The following is a 20,729-nucleotide window of genomic DNA, read 5'->3' on the forward strand; positions in this document are numbered from 1 at the left end:
TTATTCACTGGTATTATACAAACAGTACTGGAAAGAATGTGTTTAGTCATACTGTCTTGAAACTTGATGTCTGCTAATGCAGAATGCCGGAGCTGATCCAACGTTTAAGAATGAATGAGAGCACATGAATTGTCAGAAGACTTTCTGTGCGTACAGGATCCAAGGGTCTATGATAAACACTGTTTATCCAGCTTTTAAAGAATTACTTTTTGATTTAAGAAATGTGAATAAAATATTACAGCAGGACTGTGGGGAAATAGAGGTTTGTGATGTAGCCATTACCTGTGACCAACAGTTTAGAGATATCTCAACATTAAATTAGCCATTGTGTAAGTTAAGTGAAAAATTTGCTCAGAATAGTTTTCAGATCATAGCTTGAAACTTACAGCTTTTCTTTTTAAAGTATTTGCCATTCTGACTGAACATCTATGAAAATGCAAACATTTACAATAGTGTTGCAAGTGACACACAGAGTGCAGCATTTATTATTGTGCCATAATATATTGCAGGATTGTGCATCATAAATATGGATTTATATACATGGATATGATTAATAAAAATTATAAGTTTCATAAACATACCAAAACAGTAGTGGGTTTTACCCTATTTGTGGTTAAAGTTGTCCCTGCAGAAATAATACTTCTATTGGTGAAATGATTGCCACATTCAAAATCACATCAACAAATGCAGAGGCATTACAAGGCATCTCCAAGAGGAACTGGCATAGCACTGATCTGGACACTTCTACATCCATTCATACACGAGTGATAATTCCTGTCCCCTCCATTACCACTTCCTTTTATAGCAAACTCCTGGAGCTGAAGGTTAATCTTGAAAATGACATTCTGTCATGTTGCCGGATGCAATAGGAGAGGAAACCTGCACACATTTCATACACATCTGCAAATATTGAGGAGTTAAGTTCCTGACACACACCATATATTCAGCTCTTTATAATACTGCATTTTGAAAATCCACCTACCAGTCTGATGAATCATTCAACTATTCTTTCTCTGTAGCCCAGAAAAAAATTTAGTAGGGGGCTCTCTCAATGACTCCATGACTCACTAAGCTTTTTTTTCCCTTTTGCTGCCAATGCACTCATTTAAAAGTGAAAGGTCTAATACAGTTTTGTAGGTTAGCGTGTAAAGGCTGACTGGAAGCACTTCAACTCAATGATATTGTTGAAGACTACTACCACGAAGTATAAACACCAACCAGCTCACTGATTTAATCTCTGACCGAGACGGTGCCTTTGCAGTTATAAAATAATGGTGACACATCTCCACTGTGCACCACGGCTACCTCAGGTCCTGAGCCAATTTACATCAGCATTGTGCTCTTGATACCAGCCATGCTGCAGAGATTTATGGCAGCTGAAGCGAGAACCAAGCCCCAGAACTTGTCACCAAATGGAGCCAACAACGAGCTCTAGACCCCCATGGCTTCCTCTGCCTTGGTGCAAACCAAGTGTTAAAGCCAGTGATGTTACTCCATACTACAATAACTGCAGAAGAAAAAATAAATCAAGTGGTCACTCATCATGATTAAGTAAAACGGAAGAGAATAATGTGTCTTGCCCAGTTTCACAGTTGGACCATGGCAATGCGTATACTGTCACAAAAAGCTATTAACAACCATAATGACTTCAATCCAGTCCTTCATTCATTCTCTCAAGACATCTGCCACCTTTCACAGGCTTTTCTGTGAAACATTTTTAACTCAGAGGCTTGTAGCAAAATACAAGTTTTGATTATGAACTGGATTCTCTCATGAATGTTTTGACAGCCTATTTGCATAAAATGTCTCATCATTAAAATAATGGTGAGAAAAATGCTCATCAATGTGTTTTTCACCAAGAACATTCCTTAAGGCATAGAAACAAAGGTCAGCTGAAATTCTGAGCTCTGCTTTCAAAATATTCACTGAGAAAAGAAAACATATGCAAAATACATGGAAATGTACTAAAATAATAACAATGTGCTAAAGATACAAAATTTCAGAAATTGCATGCAATATTTGTGGGAGTTTTAATTGCAAGCAAATCAGCTGTTGCAATGTTTACTTGAATATTTTCTTGCGTAGTTTCAGTAATACAGAACAGCCATCTACCACTGCACCTCAGATCAGAGGGATTTCATATGGACCCTCCCTCTTCAGAAAGTCAGATCATATGTTTCATTGGTTCTTTATTGCAAAATCGTGAGGCAGCTCTGGTAGATGGATGGGATGAAAACTCTCAATATATTTGGAGGAATTTTTTTATACTGGACACTGGTAGATCTTGGTCTCTGAAACTCACATGCAGCTTCAGTAACACACGAAACTAAGTATTTTTGTATTCAGACCACTGTAAATCGGGAAGGAATATCCTGAATTTAGCATAAAAAGAGTAAAATAGAGGCTCAAGCCCATAATTGTATAATTTTTCCAGTTGTTGTGTTAACACAAAAAGAGAAGTTACCCTGCTGCTTCAGTTAAACAACAAATTGTTTAAGGAAAACAGACCTTGGTGCTTGACACATTTTTTGACATGAATACTATGATTTCCAGCTGTAAGGCAGTAAAAATAACAGACTGTTGTAATCTAAGAAGTGCAAAAAGGATGTACTATCTATCACTGTTCCAATTTATTTCTACTATTTCTCTTATTTACCCACCTCTCTTCCTCCTTCTGACCTTCATGCAGATTCTGCAAGTAAATAAATTATTCTTTATCCTCATCCTTTGGTTTTGTGACCTTTCCCTGATGTTGTGTGAAGTTGTTCTACTGGATTACAACATTTTTGTGTTCAGGAATACTGGGGCACTGGAGAACTAAAAATAAATTAAAATCAACCAGGATGCTGTTGTGGGTTATATTTAGTGTTTAAAGACCAGAGTAAAAAACATACATCATTGTATGAGATCAGAACAAGAATGAAAACTTTTCAGAGGTTTTGAATAAACAGTCATGTAATCAGATATGTGATAAAATTCCTCTGCTTTGCCAAAAGCAAGCAGCCTGTCCCTCAAATGAAATTCACTCACCTGTGAATGATGTGATATCTCTGCAAATAATCCAAGGAAAGTGCCAGCTCACAAATGTACAGCTTAACAGTTCCTTCATTAAAGTGTACATTCTGCTGCAAATGGTAACGCAGATCACCTCCGAGTAAGAGATCAACCACCATGAACATGTCTTCTTCATCTTGAAAGGAGTACCTGGAAGAAAGAGTTACAGCTGAGATCTCGGGGGCAGTGACGCAGCCACAGCCGTGCCCTGGGGTAGCTCTCAGTTAAGCAGAACTGTTCATGGTAAGTCCATGATTTACTCAAAAGACATTCACTGATTTCTCACTGCTGTGGTCTTATCCTGCAACCAGACTTTGATTGTGGTGGAACTTTCTGCATATTCAAGGCAAGCAGAGCTTGAACTTCTGCCATACTATTATACTGTTTTAATCATAGATTAACACCTGAATGTTGAGAAAACTGTATTTAAAATACCTTTCAGGTTTTTATATTTTAACCATATACTCATTCAGTTGACAAAATTACTTGCTAAATAGCAGCAATAAAATGGAAGATCTTTAAACACACTTGGTATTCACACACATACAACTGTAGCTCAGTGCTATGGAAATTATCTTAGCAGGATTGAGAGCTGCTGTCCTGGGGGTATTTTCCAGATTCAATAAATACACACAATGTTCTATTAGCTGAGTATTTTCTACAGCTTATAGTGTAGTTTGAAATTCAGTAAGAAATAAAACTGTACTTTTACTGGCTAACATACATAAATACTGCCTAACAATACATATTTTTTTCAGTCTGCAACTTACATCTTATAAAATGACAGTCTTCGTGGTTACTGACTGAATTCTTCTGGACCCTTTCCCAGAACTGCCTGTTGAATACTCTGAGGGCCAAATTCTGATCTGATTTAAATCTTGTGAATTCAAAGGTGTAGCCAGCCAATGTATAGTGTATACATACTGCTTGGGCAAGCAGGAATTTCCATGTGTTTCTACTTACCTTGGTTATGCTGCCATTGCACTGTTTATTCCTGATCTGAGTAAACTGACAGAAACTCTCTGGTTTTCATTTCTGAATGCGACTATCTCAGATACAATACTATAGATTTCCCAAATAGGGAATGGTAAATACCTTATTTCTAAAGTCACTCTTCTCTTAGAAACTGTTTTAGAATTAGTTTTGATGTGAAGTTATATTAGTTTACACCAGTTGTGGATATGAACTGCTGAGAGGTGATCCACAATGATAGTGCTTCTTCCATCACCTTTTCTCCCATGAGTTATGTAATATGCCTTGTCTACAGATGTGATTCAGTCCTCCTGAACTGTAAAATATACGCTAAGGAAATGAAAAAGAGTGGGCTTCCAGAAAATCTGTGCCCAACCTTCCACCAAAGTCAGAAAAGTCTATATTAGATTATTTTAATTGACAGTTACATACAGTTTCACTTTCATTCCCAGGCTTGCACTTTCTGAAATGTGGCACTGCTTAGGGGTTGTCACAGATGATTCATTTTGTATTTAAATACTTTCGATTCTGAACATAGCCCGAGACGTGAGTATCTCTAGGTACTCTGCTCTTGCATTTCTGTATGCCTGCCAAATGCCAAGAGGGGAAAGCCATTTTATTTGTGTTAAGCTTACTTCTCAATAAGTCAAATCTCTGAAGCAAAATAGTAAAGTAGGTGGCACATGGTGTTTGTTCACCTCCAGAGACTAAGAATTCCATAACATACATGCTAAAAAACCCGAAATACTTCAATTACAGTCAAATTACTCTGAATGTTGCACATTACTAAGCCTGGAGCAATTGCAAAAGGAAAGCTTAAATACGTAGTTATGTTTAAGATATTTTCTTTTTTGACACTGCTGTTATTTTAAATGAAGTAATTGTAGCATTGAGCAGATGTAATGAGAGAGATTTCTTTCCTTCAGTTACTGTTTGAGCAAAGTGTAGATTTTGTCTGGTTTCTTTCTATATATAAAAAAAAAAAAAAAACAAATTGAAAACTCAAATGCATAAGTGAAATATTGTGTCTAGTCTGGGACTAGAGAGCTCTTCTGGTTTCTAGAATCATATGATTACAGATCAGTAAAAATGTTTCTGATGCAACTCTGGTCTTGCAAATAAAAATGTCTTGAGTAATTTCTTTAGTGATTCAGCCACCATGAGGCAGAGGATGAAAGTGGAGTAAAGAGTGACTGCTGTGAACTTGCTTTTAAATCCAATGACTATACTCCCATTTCTGGGAAAATGATGAGTGTATTTCAAAGTGTGCCCATGAATGTTTAGTCTAGATAAAAGACCCCTTAGAACAATCCAGAAATAAATGTGAAATCTTCTTCACATTCATGAATGCTAACACCTGATGGAACTGGGTTTTCACTCCAAGCACGTGTTTGTGCTGATGCACTCTGTTTTCCTGTTCTTTCTGAGTGGGGAGTGGTGGTCCTCTGTCATCTTCCAGACAAGCTTTCGGTGCATCTGTGAATTGTTAATGATTTCAAAGAGAGATCAAAAAGTTGAACTGGAAAGAGCTGGTACTCTATTCCATTTCATATGTCAGGAAATAATACTCTCTACATAGAAGAGCATGTCTAGAGTCAGGTGCGGAGGGTTGCATGTTAGTTCTGCTCAAACTCCATAACAGTGTAAGAGCAACCACACTAGGTCACATTAGACATTTAACTAGCTTGGGAGTCACCAGAGAGCAGACGCTCGGGGAGAAGCAAAGAACACTATAGAGATATATAAAGCTTTCCTTCAGGACTCAACCAATCTCCACCCATTCACTGCTCCAGGACTTTCCAGGACTCTGACATCTCTGGGAATCCAGGCTGTGATGACAAGAGATGGATTTTGTCCAGCAACCTGTCAGACTTGTTAGTGAATGATTGGTCTCCTGCTACTACACCTTGGCTCTCAGGTAAACATATCAAAGTACAATCCCTGCAATCAGAGCTACAAGGCCTCCAGAGGTGACTGTACCCCTAGGTTTGAGCCCAAACAGACAAAAAACAACTCCAAAATCAAACCTGAGAGATTCAGAAGTACAGCTAATGTTTGCACTCATCAGCCTTCCCGTATCAGACACTTTTAGGATTTGGCTGGGCAGGTTGCTGAGCCATCTTTCTAGACCATGCTTTTGCCAAGAAAGGCTGGGCCAGATGATCCTTCAGGTCCCTTGCAACCTGATATTCTATGATTCTATGATTCTGTGGTCTGTCATGACCTCTGAATGGAGCACAGGACAGTTTTATTTAGATGTTGAAGCTAGAATGATGCACACAGAGACACAGCTCTTGAAGAGCTCTGTATATACTTTCTGATGTTCTCCTCTTTCACTCAGAGCCAGATTTTTCTTTCATTTGTCATCCTGTCAGAAGTGTTATATATACTAGTGTAGTTAAGATATAAGCTGTCTAGACCCAGTTTGAAAGAACAGATACTGTGGATTGGTATGTTCAGTATATCAGCAGACTTTTTCACCCACTCTAAATTATATTGCACCTAACACACATCATTATGCTAATCATATGTACACAGCTATGGACAATGGAGTTTTCCCTGCACAGTTGATCCAGATGGGTCAAACCTGTGTGGATGACATTTCTCCAACTCTCTGGATCAGACCACAGGGCAATTAAAGTACTGCAAGATCATTCCAAGAGAATTTCTGGAGGGTAAATGAGTTCGTCTAAGTGAAATCATGTGTCTACAACCTATAGGAGAGCTTGGATATGGCAAACAGCAGAAGGCATCCGGAGTTGATAGCCACTCCACTAAGTAGCTCCTGCAGCTATGCATTTCTAAGCTACTGAATGCCGAGCAGGAATTGCTCCAGGTCCTGCTGTGCAGGAACGGTGTTGCCCCTACTCTGCATTAAGGACTCACAAGACTTGGTGTACCAGCTCCTGACCTGTTTGGTTTGTCATGGACACAAGCAATCTAGTCATCTGTCTCTCTCCCTTACACAAATGCAGTGTTCTTTCTTTACACAAGATATGAAGTATTCCCTTTTAGCTTCTTGTTTTTTCAATATTTCAAGAAATAAGTGGTTTTGATTTATTGGTCTAAGAATTGAAATTGACAGCAAGTGAATTATTTGCCACAAGAAAAAATAATCTTTGAAAATATTGCTGCAGGTTGGGGAGGGGCTGGTGGCAAATCAGCCCAGTGGAGATTAGTTTTTTTCAGTAAGCACTGTAATTTTACTTTTGTAAGCTTCTTATCTGCTCAAATGCAAATGACATACAAAAGGACTGATTGGTTTTTGAAGTAAAATCATAGATTGTTTGGGATTTTTATGTTAACTGGGTAACTGAGAAATACCTGCTGAATGAATTATAACATTGCAACTGATATTGAATACTAATAATACATTACTAAGTTACTGTAAAGACAAAATTTTAATCCTTCTTGAAATAAAAGAGTATATGACTTGGAGTAAATTTTTGTCGTTGTTTGTTTCTTTCTTAAGTAGTGTCATGAACCAGTCGTAGGAAAGCTGTTCTAATTACAGAGCTAGTCTTTGCTTTCTCTTGCTTGAAGAAAAGTTTTAATGCATTAGAATCAGCTTTCTCCAAATTAAGATAAAATAATAATGCCCCTAGCAATAGCAAATTGGATTTTTGATTATCTTCAGACTGGAAGATAAACTACCATTGAACAAATCCTCCATGGAAACAAATTTAAACAAAGCATTTTCTGAATAAGTTATAACTGTTTCCATATTTATATCTGTATATTTGTTTTAATAATATCTATTTTTTATTTATATCATATTTGTATTTATTATTTTTATCTCTGTCTCTTCACAAAAGCAGTTACAGATGAATTATTAAGATCATTTTTCCCCTCTGCATTCCTTCATCTTAGTTAGCAAGGGTAATTTTTTGTTGAAATCCTGACAGATGAGGTACCCAGTATCCAGAGTTCTTGTTTCATACGTATTACCTGGGAAAAAGGAGATCATGATGGATATTTTCTATAGGACTTTAAGAGTAAAAACACATTACAAGAATTTCATCATTAAGCCCAAACCAAACTTCATAAATCTGAGGTAATCAGTTAAAGCAAGATATGCACAGTTCAGATATTCAGATAACACCTCTGCTCTATCCTGAATATGATAAATTATTAAGTCTTGGTAGATCCTAATTACAAATTTAAAGAAGGACCATTTTCCAGTTTTCCCCTGGTAGCATTAAAAGGAGGAGGTAATATTTCTAGTGACATGAAGCCCCTAGTGACTGTAGATGTAGATGTTCCAGAACACTGCAAAGCAGAGAGCTGTAACAGTGCCTTGGTTGTTAACTTTGCAGTCAAAACAAGGAACACCAAGGGCTTGGGAAGAACCTGCCTTGCTTGGGAAGAACCTGCCTTGTGGGTTCCCTCTGTGAGCCCTTCTCAATTCCTGTTGCAGAGCTGCTCAGTGTTGGCCTGGATTAGCAAACCCTTGAGGAACCTTTCAAACACAGGCAGATCCCAACAGGAAAAACTTCCATAAGCCAATTCAGCTTGTCCAAGCGAGAGCAGGCAGGTAATGGCTTGACCATCATTAACTGGTCAGACTGGTCTCCTTCAGAGAAATCTTGTCGCTGCATCTGGGCTGCCTACTGCAACCTCATGGTGATGCCTCAGCTAGGTCCAAAGAAACCACCTCACTGAAACGAAAGGTTAGTTGCGGCACCTCAGTGTTGCCCCTTTTGTGAAAGCAGAATTTACTACCTCTGACAAAGCATGAGGCTGGTCCAGTTCTAGCCCGGCTGCCTGACCCCGAGCTAGCACCCCTGTGCAGTGTTGTGAATGTACCAGCTTCCCTGGTAGAGTGAGCTCCACTTACAGCAATTCACTGGTGCTGCAGTCCTGAGTATTCAGATGGAGTCTGAATTATTTTCAGATGGAGTTTGAATTTCCTCTCTATGGGAAAGACTGTTCAAAAGTAGACTTTAAAGTTCACAAAGGAATTCAAATGTCGAAGCCCTTACCCCAAACCAGGATCTAAGGGCTTGAAGTTCTGATGTTTGCAGAGATTTCCACATCTCCTAGAATCTTTACCTCACAACAAAATTTCCAGAAGCAGTAGACTGCCAATGCTATACAAAGGAAACTATGCCAATAAGCTCTGGATCCTAAATGTTGGGGAACCCTTTTTGGAAGGTACAGCAAAGCTGAAAATTGAGATTTTTACTTAAGGACAAGCTTTTGAATGAAAATGCTTTCTGCTCAAAACCAATATGAAGCATCATGTTACCACAGCTGATTCTGCTTGGCTTTCACCGATATGAAACGAATTTTTACCGGCAAAACAGTTACTGAATTTGTTTTTACATTATGTATAGTTCTACATGACTCCCAATTTGAAGGAGTCATCTTGCTACATTACTAAATAGAGGAAATCAATGCTGCAGCCGTATTTGCATAATAAAGATGCCCAGTGAATGTCATGAGCATACTGAGACAAGACTGGTTTCTGCAGAGCTCTTAAGGCTTGCACGAAATAAGAATGCATCAAAACTGCCTCTGGATAAAGAACAATGAAAAATGCTAATAGAGTCTCCCTAGGAAATATGTGGTGAAGTGGTCAGGGCAGCACACTCACAAGACTAGACAAGGCACAGCAAATGCAGCTGCAGGTGAGGCAGGCTGAAATGGGGATGTGGCTGCCCAGCTGCGCTGCCCTCTCAACCTTCCAATGCAAGTGCTGCTCCAGGAGCTTTCCCAGTTCTTCTGCCCATCCTCAAAGCTTTTGGAGGCAGAGAGAACTTTGCACTCTCTACATGACACATAGCATAAAAAAGTCACCAGTACCTAAGTGCTGATAATATAACATTTACTAAGATTAATATTCCAAATAACTAGGAACCCATATCTAACTGACCTGTAGTTTGTACAAGCAGAGTTTATATACAAAGGGGGTTTATATTTTGCTGGGATAGAAAATCAGGATTTTATCTTTCCTTTATAAAATAAAACATACAGTACAGCATACAGCCTTATTACACCTGAAAGAAGCAAACAACTGAACAAAATAAAAAGAGATAAATTTGTAGTCTATATGTAACTTATGACAAGCAATATGCATTAGGTAGCAGACAAATATAAACAGGTTTTGCTTGAGTATATAGTGAAAAAGCAATTACACAATTAGTATAAATTCACTGCTTTAGCCTCTAAATCTAAGAAACTTTGTCCTTGGAATTGGTAAGAAAGTACATTAAAAGCTAACAAAATTATTAACACTTATATGCTATAGATTATACCATATGGAAATGTTTGATTGCTAAAGGAAAATAAAACCTGTGTGACATTAAAATATAGCATAGCATACAGTATTTAAAATTCAAAGATATTACCAATGAATTTATGAGGTTATAGGCAACACACATCGTCATCATGAACAGGTAATGCATTATCCTGCAGTTAAGAAGATTCTGTCATAATGTCCTTATGCAAGTAGAGGGCACAATTACTGATCCTGGTGTCACTATTTCTTGACATGCTTGCCCTTTTTTGTTATTTAACAGTCCAATTTGTGTAACTATGTTGCAGAATACTCCTCATCCATTGTTAAGCAGCAATAGATTCATCCAAGACTGTATTGAAAAATAACATATCACTTAAAGACTTGAATACATTTGGCATTTGCTAAAGAACTGTACATTGAACAGCTAGGTAGAGAAGAAAATTATAGGTCCAAAACTCCCCAGTATAGGTATGGTGGAATATAATACAGGTATAGTGTAGGCTGGTATAGGTTATAGTATAGTATTGGTGCCAAAAAAAGCAACTTCATTAATTCATACACCAAATCATTACAAACCTGCCTATGATGAAAATCTAGGCTGAAAACTATTATACCCACTATGACTGGGAATAGCAAATACTTATCTTTGAATTATATATTTCATAAAATGAGATATTCAAGCTAATCAAAGTAATGTAAAGTTCGTGTGTTCTGCCAGCCAAGGACAAGCCACAAAAGACAAACCTCTAAGATTTATAAACTTCATAAATACAAATATGCAAGTATTATGAAGGAATGTTGGAAATATTCCTTCATAACGTCTGTTTTGCTTACATTTCTACAGATTTCTTTTGTCCTTTTGGAAAATGGATAAACACTAGTTACTGGAATTTGCAATTTGTGCTTGAAAAATATTTAAGAGAAGTCTATTGTTGCAAAGAAATGGAAATATATTTATTTCCAAACTCAGAAAGACAATAATAATTTCTCCAAATGCTGTTAAGAACAAAGAACAATTACTTCTTTTATTTCCTTTATTTCTTTATAAGATTATGTAAGAAAGCTTTTGAGAACAGGAAAACTCTTCTATAAAGAATTAAGTTGTTTATGCTTATTTGAAGTACCTTTTCAAATTCTCTTTAGTCCTGATGTAACCAAACGGGACAGCTAAGAAAAGTGACTAAATAAAAAGTAGCCTGAAATGAAGTTGAAAGATGACAAGATTTTCTGTCCTAACAGTAGTAAGAGACATGGTACAGATGTATTAGCATAGTATATATTCGTATATTCAACACCAATTAGTATTAGCTCCCAACCAGCTAATGGTTAGCAATTAGAGACAGTTTAGTATTCAAGCACACATGGAGGAAAAGTATTTTCCTCCCTCCAGGAGGCTGAGGAGAGAAGGCCACAAACCCCCTCTGAACTATGAAAAAAACTGCTCGTCATTCCCATGTGCACTGCCACAGCATTTGGCTCAGCTCATCGTGAGCTACACCATGCAATGGGCAGGCAGCGAAGAATGGTAATGAACTAATATAAAAGCAAAATGCAAAGCATATAACTACAGTTTGTTGCATTACTATGCACTTTGCTTTCACCTAAGAAAATAAACCTCATTAATGTATTTTTATGTGTGTAAATTACGGGTTAATGATCAATGCTGTTTTGAACTGTTGAAGTGCTTTGTAAGTCCTGTTCATTTGAGATGGTTTGCCTTAGAGCAGTTTCTTTTTTAATCATGCATCTGGCTCTAATCAACAAATGCTTTGCTCCGTCTAAAGGAAGTTCTTTATTTCTGCCTCTGTTTTGCACATGCTAGCAAAGGATGAGGTCATTTGAGATGTGGGTTATGGTAATAACTGTGGATATTTTCTTGTCCTTGATCATGGACATCTTCTATGGTATGGTAAAAAAACCATGTGATTAGATGTAGGTGGTCATCTACTAAATTAGAAAGAGTTCTAACTGTTTAGACTGTTTTCTGTTCCTCTAGACTGGGGGTGAAGAGCTTAGAGCCAGGGTTTGCATACAGCCCACAGTCATGTGAGATACACATCTTTTACATTAAGTAAGTAGTGTTCATTGAATATTGACATATGTATAGAATAACTTTGGATGGAAGGGCTCTCTGGAGGTCAACAAGTCCAACCTCCTGCTAGAAACAGGGTTAATTTCAAACTTAGGTCAGGTTGCCCTAAGGACAGGGCCTTGTCCAGGGCAGTTTTGAAAATCTCTAAGGATGGAAATTCCACAGGCTTTCTAAGAAGTGTGTTCCAGTCACTCATTGAGTTTTGAAGAGGCTTTTTGCTTATAACCAGTTAGGATTTCTCTTGCTACACTCTTTCTAAAAAGAGTTTTTCTCCATCTATAGATATTATGATCTTTATGTCATCACCACCACACCCTTGGGTAGTGGGAAACTGCAATTAGTTTGCTTCCTCAGCTTGGCAGTGTCATGTTCCAGCTCTGCTCTCTAACCCAGGAGCAACAATACTTCTTCAAATCTTGTAGACAGGGTTGGATTAAATTATTCCAAGAAAGACCACTGCAGGAGGTAATTTCTGAGACAATGAGTGACATTAGTTCAAACCTTCGGAAACATTTATGTGAGGCCTAGAAAATTTCAGACAAATAGGATGAATTTTTGGTGCACTATAAATGATTGAAAGTAGAAAAACTACCGCACAGCCACACTGCTAGCAATTACTATGACTCTGACAACATTTTTATTCCCATATATTAAGTGATTTTTCCAAGTGGTCCATCTCAAAAAGTGCTTTCTGATAATTTGTTTTTCAGGAGAAAATTAATTAGTTTTTTGGTTCATTTACTCGTATACTTGTAGACTTAATGGCACAGTCTCATGATAAATTCTGCATTTTCTCAAATATTATTAGTCCAATGATAAACTAAGACTTGCAAATGAACACAAAATAGGCTCATGTCTCAGACTATTTGTTTAGGATTTTTAGCAGACTTGGATGCAATATCATCAAAGCTCATTTTAATTGTCCTGCTATCAGAAAAAGCACGGCAGCTTTCACCAAGTTTACTCAGTTTTACTCTCTGAGTCCAAAACCAGCTTTAGTCTTCATCAGGTTTTTTTTCCAAGTGTTTCCTCTTTCATACGTATTTTGTGGAAGGGATTAAAGAAAAGCCTCCGCTATCTCGTGTTCTATGTATAGCCTTCTTTACAGCAGGTACATCACAATTACACATGAGAGCTCTATTCTGGTTGAGTGAATAAGAGCATATATAGAAGGCACTTGGGATTTGCTGATATTCTCATCTGAATGCAGTCTCTAAAATCCATTCAGCTGTGTTGGAGTTGTGCTGTGACTTGGCAAATGTTCACCAAGTTCTTCATTATCATTTTGTGTTATTATCACTGCCAATTTATATCACTTCATATGCACGTGGCACTACAGCAGTAGCAATTATTTATATAGTGCCAACTAGTCTCTCTTGTCCCCTGCTTGTCTCAAACACATCCAATTAAAGAAAGAAACAGACAGCATATGTGAATAACTCAGGGAATATGCTCACACAAACAAGTGTCCCACTACCAATACAGGAAACAGCTCCACAAGAAAAGAAGTAAGTTCTTGGGAAAGATGTGGACAAGGAAAAAGCTCATTGCGAATAATGGACTGAAAACATGGATCGAATTTGCGATGCAAATCCAGAGCTCAGTATTCAACTTGCAAAGCTTGATATATTTGTAAATTATTGTCCATTCTGATGATTAGACAATCAAGGAAAGGCAGTAGGTAGCCAGCATGGATGAGTAAGGACATCTTAACTGAACTCAAACAGGAAAAAGGAGTGTACAATAGTTGGAAGTGGGGGCGGGTCACCCAGGGGAAACACAGAGTTGCTGTCTGATCTTGCAGGGATAGGGTTAGGAAAGCCAAGGCTGACCTGAAGTTGAGTCTGGCAAGGGATGTGAAGGGCAAGGAAAACCTGGAGCAAGAAAGACCCTAGATGGAGGAGGAAGTACTTAAACAAACTGGGGCCTGATGGATTGCACCTATGAATGCTGATGGAGCTAGCTGATATAATTTCAAGGCCACTGCCAAATATCTTTGGAAGGTCATGGCAGTTGGGAGAGGTGGCTGAAGGCTGAAGAAAAGCAAATGTCACTCCCATCCTCAAGAAGGGCAAGAAAGATCTGTGGACCTCCAGGCTGGTCAGCCTCACCTCGGTCCCTAGGAAGGAGATGAAGCAACTAATCCTGGAAATTATTTTCAAACACATGAAGAACAAGAATGTAATTGGGAGAAGTCCGCACAGATTTATGAAGGGAAATTTTCTGAAGTTCAACAAGGTGAAATGTGCATCTGAGGAGGAACAACCCCATGCACTAGTACGTGCTGGGGATGACTGACTGGAAAGCAGCTTTGCAGAAAAGGATCTTGGGCTCCTGATGAACACCAAGTTGGCCAAAAGCCAGCAATGTGCCCTCGCAGGAAAGTAGGCCAACAGCATCCTAAGCTGCATTAGGAGGAGTGTTCCCAGCAAATCAAGTGAGGTGATCCTTCCTCTCTTCTCAGTACTGGTGAGGCCATATCTGAGGTGCTATATCCAGTTCTGAGCTTCCCAGTACGAGTCCAGTGTAGGGTCACAAAGATGATTCAAGGACTGCAGCATTTTTCATACGAGAAGAGGCTGGGATAGGTGTGACTGTTTAGGCTGGAGAAGAGAAGGCTTAGGAGGCATCTCATCTGTACAAATACCTGACAGGCAGAAATGAAAGAGACAGACTCTTCTCATTGGTGACCAGTAACAGGACAAGAGGCAATGGGCACAAATTAAAGCACATTAATTCCATCTGAACACAAGGAAATTCTTCTTCACTGTGAAGGTTAGCAACTTTTGGAACACGTTGTCCAGAAATGCTGTAGAGTCTTCATTTGGGGAGCTATTAAAATCCCATCTGGACAATGTGCTGTAGGTGACCCTTGATCTGGAGGTTTGGATTAGATGCACTCAAGAGGTCACTTCCAAATTAAAAAATTCTGTGATTCTGTGATCCTGTGATCTTTCTATTTACAGCAGCTAACTGATTGGCTCTCTAAACTGGGGCTATACACAATAAAAGGAGTGTTGAAGAAGAGAGTTTGAGATGTTTGTCTCATGGAGTTTCCTGTTTCCCTTCCCTCTTTCTCACAACCTCATTATTTGAGGTTGACAATACTTTATTAGTGGAAGATTAAAAAAAAAAAAAAAAAAGTAGCTCCCAACATTTCTAGAGATAAGCACTAATTACTAAGCAAGGATTTCAATTAGACCAAATAACCTAAAGTTTCATAGTACTTAACAATAAGGTTTTGCTGGGGCAACAGCAGCTGTTGGCAAAAGGCTGTTGCAGGTCTGGACTTCGGTGAAATCCAAAGTTCAGCAGTGAAACTTATTATAGATTACAACAGATTATTTCCAAACCCTCTCTATTTTTAACTTCAAACAACTGTTCTGTTTTAGAGACAATTTTATAAGAGTCTTTTTTCAGGTTTATGAAGCAAAGAAACATCAAAGTTGCAGCATTCACCATTAAGCTTCAATCATAACAAAATTTAACCTTCACCACATGAAAAACTTCACTCAATGAAAAGCAAATGAACACATTTTAGAGTTAAGAATAGGCATAAATCTTTGCTGTATATAACCTTAGACACTGCAGTGGCTGTGTACAAGTATTTGTGTGCATGAAACACTCTGCATGGGTTGAGAGGCTTAAAATAGTGGTTTTCTTTTTTGTTTATTTAGGCATGAACCAGGTTTTCCTCTGAGCTACACAAACCCATTTTTCTTTGCCTGTGATCTAGAAAAAACAGGTCAAGTTTACCTTGCTCATGTACACCTGTAGATAGTTGTCTCACTGGAATTGGGTAGATTTCCAGTGACACCCTTTCCTCTGCCTGACTTCACTGTAGATTAAACCTCTCTCTGTGACTGCAATTATTGGTTCATCTTCTTTTGCTTTTGCTAGAAATGCCCACTTTTCAGTCAGTTCCCTGAAGAATCTCCTCTACTCCGTTAGTATCCCCAGTGAATAAAACCAGCCACTCAAAAGGTTTCACCCAAGCAGCTCCTCCTATTTTCTGTAAATAGGCTAGTTAATTTAAAATTGTGGTGATGAAGCATAATGCTTTTAATCACATTTAGATGCCTGCTAACATTTTCAGTGAAACCAGACATTCCTCTTTGTATGATATACTCCATTTTTTAAATTGTGAACCTCTCTAAAGTGTTCAAATAAATTAAACAAGTTGGACCAAAACACTGCTCACTCTGTTGAATCTTTACTAGCTCATTTCAGGCTTACCTTCTTAATTGGCATACAACTTATTTTGCAAGCTTTCCAGGCCCAAAAGATGAAGCAAAAATTTGAATAGTAATGTGAAGGATGTAGTACAGAGCAAATCAAGCTTATTGTTTCTCTGTCATTTTAACAGGGGACAGAAAGCAGTTTTCATTTTCAATTTAAAGCTAATTTTTTCCCTTACTTACAATAAATTCTTCTGGAAGGAATGTAAGATAGCAGTGTGCTTTAAGTGATTCCCCAGGCAGCATGAGCATACATGAAACAACCTTTTCTTTTCACTGTTGTTTCTCACCCATACACTAAATCTAAGACAAACCTTGGAAAACATAGAAATAAAGAGTTTGGTTTGCTTTCTAGAACATTATTCATAAATCTAACTGGGCACGAACTCAACAACTTACTAGAATTTGAGTTTCTTAGACCTAGCTTTGCCTAGACTACCTTCAGTGACATTATTAATGTGCTTTGTGTTAGAAGAGTAGTTTCTCTAGGATCACTGTGTAGTAAGAAGACAGTCCTGATCATAGGTGTGCTAACTACTCTCTAGAGATGTCATCGTTTTCCTATTGATTACAGAGGTAGTCCAAGGGGACAAGGTTGATGTCTGAAGTCAGCTGGGAAGAATTCAAGTCCTCTACCGCCAGCCTCTTCTGTTTTGGGAAGTCCCTAATATAATCTGCATGTCACATTCACATCTACATTTTGACTGCTACAGAAAGATTGATAAATATGACTGACAACGAACATTTTTTGTTTGATCAGCAAAGGCATAAGATAGCATTTCTGACTTATGCTGGTCTTACAAGTGCTTCCTTTAACTGTGATACATATTTTGCTTCTGATCACTTAATTGATTTTACATTTAGCTCCAGGAAAACAGACCTTCATCTATTCACATTAAAAAGAGAGGAAAGGTATTAAGTTGCAAATGCAATATGTTATGATGCGTAATCCAGGAAAAAGGCAAATAATGAAAACCTCCCTTTCTGTCTCTGTTCCTCAACGCCTTTTGAAGAAGTTTTTCATTAATGTTCAGTTTTATGTAAATGACATCTTATTTAACAAGAACAAGATCTACTACAAGGAGACATGGAAAGAGTGATGAGACCTTTAGGTTAGGGATCCTGAAGTAAGGAGAAGATTCTTTAAGACAGTTATAAATATAAGTAAAATGAAATAACCATAGGCCCTTTCTCTGTGCTTTTTTTTTTTTCCAAAAAAACCCCTTTTTCTATTGCTGTCTCTGTGTTAATACCAGCATAGTGAAACCTAAAGGAAGAAAACCTGCTCAGAAATCTCTGTTTAACACATCTTAGTCCCATATAATGATAAACAATTGAACTGGCACACATACTGTAGTGATCAGACACACAGCTGGGCACAAAGTAACCTGCATTAGCTCACATCACTGTAAGGATGAAGGCTAGGACATATTTACAGTTATTTATCAGCTGGCAGCCTTTTAAACTAAATTAGTTTGGATACAAACAGTCAGATAACCAAAGCCCAAAATTCTTAGTGTTCTGCTTCATGGCAGTTCTTGTGCCATACTCATTGCCATAGGAACTGACGGGCTTCCATTTGTATTTTGAATATATGCCACATGTTCATGCCTCCTCCTTTTCTTAACATGTGTAGTGGAACATCTTGCCTTGCTAGATCTTTTGAGTCTTTTTGTTTTCTGAAATGCACAACAGTTAAGCATTATGTTAAGAAAGTTATTCCATGCTCTCAGCAGAAACAGAAGAGGTCGGATGAAGTCCTTAGGTCCTGGGGAAGACTGTATCTCTAAAGGAAAAAGGAAAAAAAACCCTTTCATTGCATTACTTTATCCAAGTTTAGTGCCATGAATTAACCAAATCTCTGAGTAAGCCGGTATGGCAGTCCAAGTCTTTGAAGAACATCCAGGAGAACAGCCACTGCTAGGTTAGGTCTTCCTCGAATCGTTCTCCACACAGAGCACCTGGCACAAATATACCTCTCAGAAAGGATGTGATTCTTGGACATCTATGCCCAAGAATGAGATTTTATGATTTCAAGATGTGAAAACAATAAAAAACTCTAATTCTGCCTGTTTTCTCTTTGTTTAAGTTTTCTGGGAACTACTGCCAGTGATTCATTGTTTTTTATTCATTGTAACTGCCACCAAAGAGCATTAATTTTGTCATGGCAGAATTTTATTTCAGAATATGAATAATCAAATCTTATTGCCACTCTTAGATCCAGCATCTTGTTTTCCCAGTTGCAATTATAGTCATAATAAATGTTAAGATTTGTTATAAAACTGAGATAACTCTTGCCTTCCTAGTTTACAGTTGAGTTTATTAACTTGATTCAGAGCAATCACAAAGAAGGAACCTCAGTTGTCAACTACCATCATTCTCTCACCCCAGACATTTAAATTTATTCTGCAAAATTGTGTGTCAAACCTTCAATGTTTAGTTTTGTTTTGTTTTTTTTTTAATTTTAACATGTCAGAGTGATGTTATTTGTGGTAATATTGCTTAGCTTAACAGAGTTGCAGAGAAAAGCAGCATGTCAAACTGTCAGGAACGAGGGAGAGACCCCAGTGGCAGCAAATAAGATCACCTTTGAAAGCAACATTACACTAAGGAGGGATCATTAACTTTAATACTGCGCCCAGAGCCTATGTCACGAGACGTCTTGTCTCCTGATACAAACAGGAGCAGATATGAAGAGGTAATATTGAAAGCAACACACTTCCTCTCATGGACTACTTCCCAGCTTCCACATGTAGGGCTTTTTTGAATCACTATTTATGTATTAAGAATACAACAAAATACAGCAGATATTAACTGTATCCAGTAGCTATCAATGGACTTACTGGTGCTTGTTAGGAAGACTTCTCTGGCAGCATGTCCTGCACCGCTACAGGCTTCCTGTCAGAGATAGGTTGCGTCAAGGTCAAGAAGATGAGACAGGGAATAAGTTGTGGATGCCCAAATCTACAGCTGAAGGGCTACAGTTCTTTATATTGATGACTAATGGCCAAACAGTTCCTTCTTCTACTGGCTCGGTAGGACAGGATTGAGTGGTGCTTCCTTTCCTGACCTCAGCACACATATGGCTTGATCTTACCCTGAATCTCTCCCAACCTGTTTCTTTCTGAAGAAAATAGAAGGGAAAGGAAATGTAAGCAACAGTGTTTCAAAATTTGGTTCACCGATTCTAAAAACATTCTTGGAAATCCCACAGGTTTATCTCTTTTTTTTTTTTTTTTTTTTAATCCTGTGCCCAAACACTACAAAAGCTGGTAGAAATACTACCACGGCCAGAGTACAAGAGTTTTATCACTTATTATAATAATAATAATAGTTGTTTTTGTTGTTGTTGTTAGTATTAAGTCAGAATGCAAGGGGTGGAAAGGTGGAAAGGGTTTCTGACTATATAGTAACCCAAGTATTGCATTTGAATATTTCCTGAAGAAAATTTGCAGCAGGAGCTTCTGAGCTTCCATGCTACCATGGAGCCTGTTCACACAGGATGCAGGAATGGCATCAGCCTGCTGATGTGACAGCTTCAGAGCTGGGCAGTCTGGACACCTAGGCAGGTGCAGATCTTCTAGATCAGGCAACCCAGCAGTCTGCATATGGGGGAGGGAGAAAGAAAACCATCCTGGGAGCTCTTTCTTCTTCAAAACCCACTAGCAAAGGAGTCTAGAGTCTGGCTGTCTAATGGTCATCCAGGTAAGACGACAAGGGGACAGATTTCCAACAAAATTTTGTCTTAATTAACATGTGTCTTCAGAACATCTGATTCACTTTAACTGAGGTTTTCTTCATTTTTCTGGAAAAATTTCAGCCAGCTCCAATAACAGCAAGTTTATCTTACTGCACACAAAGAGAAAATCATTATAAGCTGTCCCCCCCCAGTTGTATTTGTCTTAATTTGAAGTAATAATTGTAGTGGATCTGACTCTTGGTGCTAAGGCTGACAGCTGTAGCTAAATTGGACAGGACAATGGAAACAATATATTCCTTTAATAAGCTAGTATGAGACTGAAAAACATTTTGGCTTGGGACTGGGACCAATAAAGAAACACTGCTTTGTTGTACACATTAACCAAAGCTCCTAACAGAGGCTGATGGCAATTTACACACTGTAGCAAATGAG

At 38.1% G+C, this 20,729-nt stretch overlaps 1 protein-coding gene across 3 annotated transcripts in view; it reads right to left on the reverse strand.

Moving 5' to 3' along the window:
• The window catches only part of STK32B (serine/threonine kinase 32B), a 178,603-nt gene that overhangs the window by 82,170 nt on the left and 75,704 nt on the right, over positions 1-20,729 (reverse strand). For all 3 annotated transcript variants that reach the window (XM_074903755.1, XM_074903753.1, XM_074903754.1), the window contains exon 4: positions 3,031-3,204. In XM_074903755.1, the coding sequence (XP_074759856.1) occupies positions 3,031-3,204 (174 nt within the window). The remainder of the gene's footprint in view (positions 1-3,030; positions 3,205-20,729) is intronic.

The sequence above is a fragment of the Athene noctua genome, chromosome 4 (genome assembly GCF_965140245.1).
Source record: "Athene noctua chromosome 4, bAthNoc1.hap1.1, whole genome shotgun sequence".
NCBI classification, from domain to species: Eukaryota; Metazoa; Chordata; class Aves; order Strigiformes; family Strigidae; genus Athene; species Athene noctua.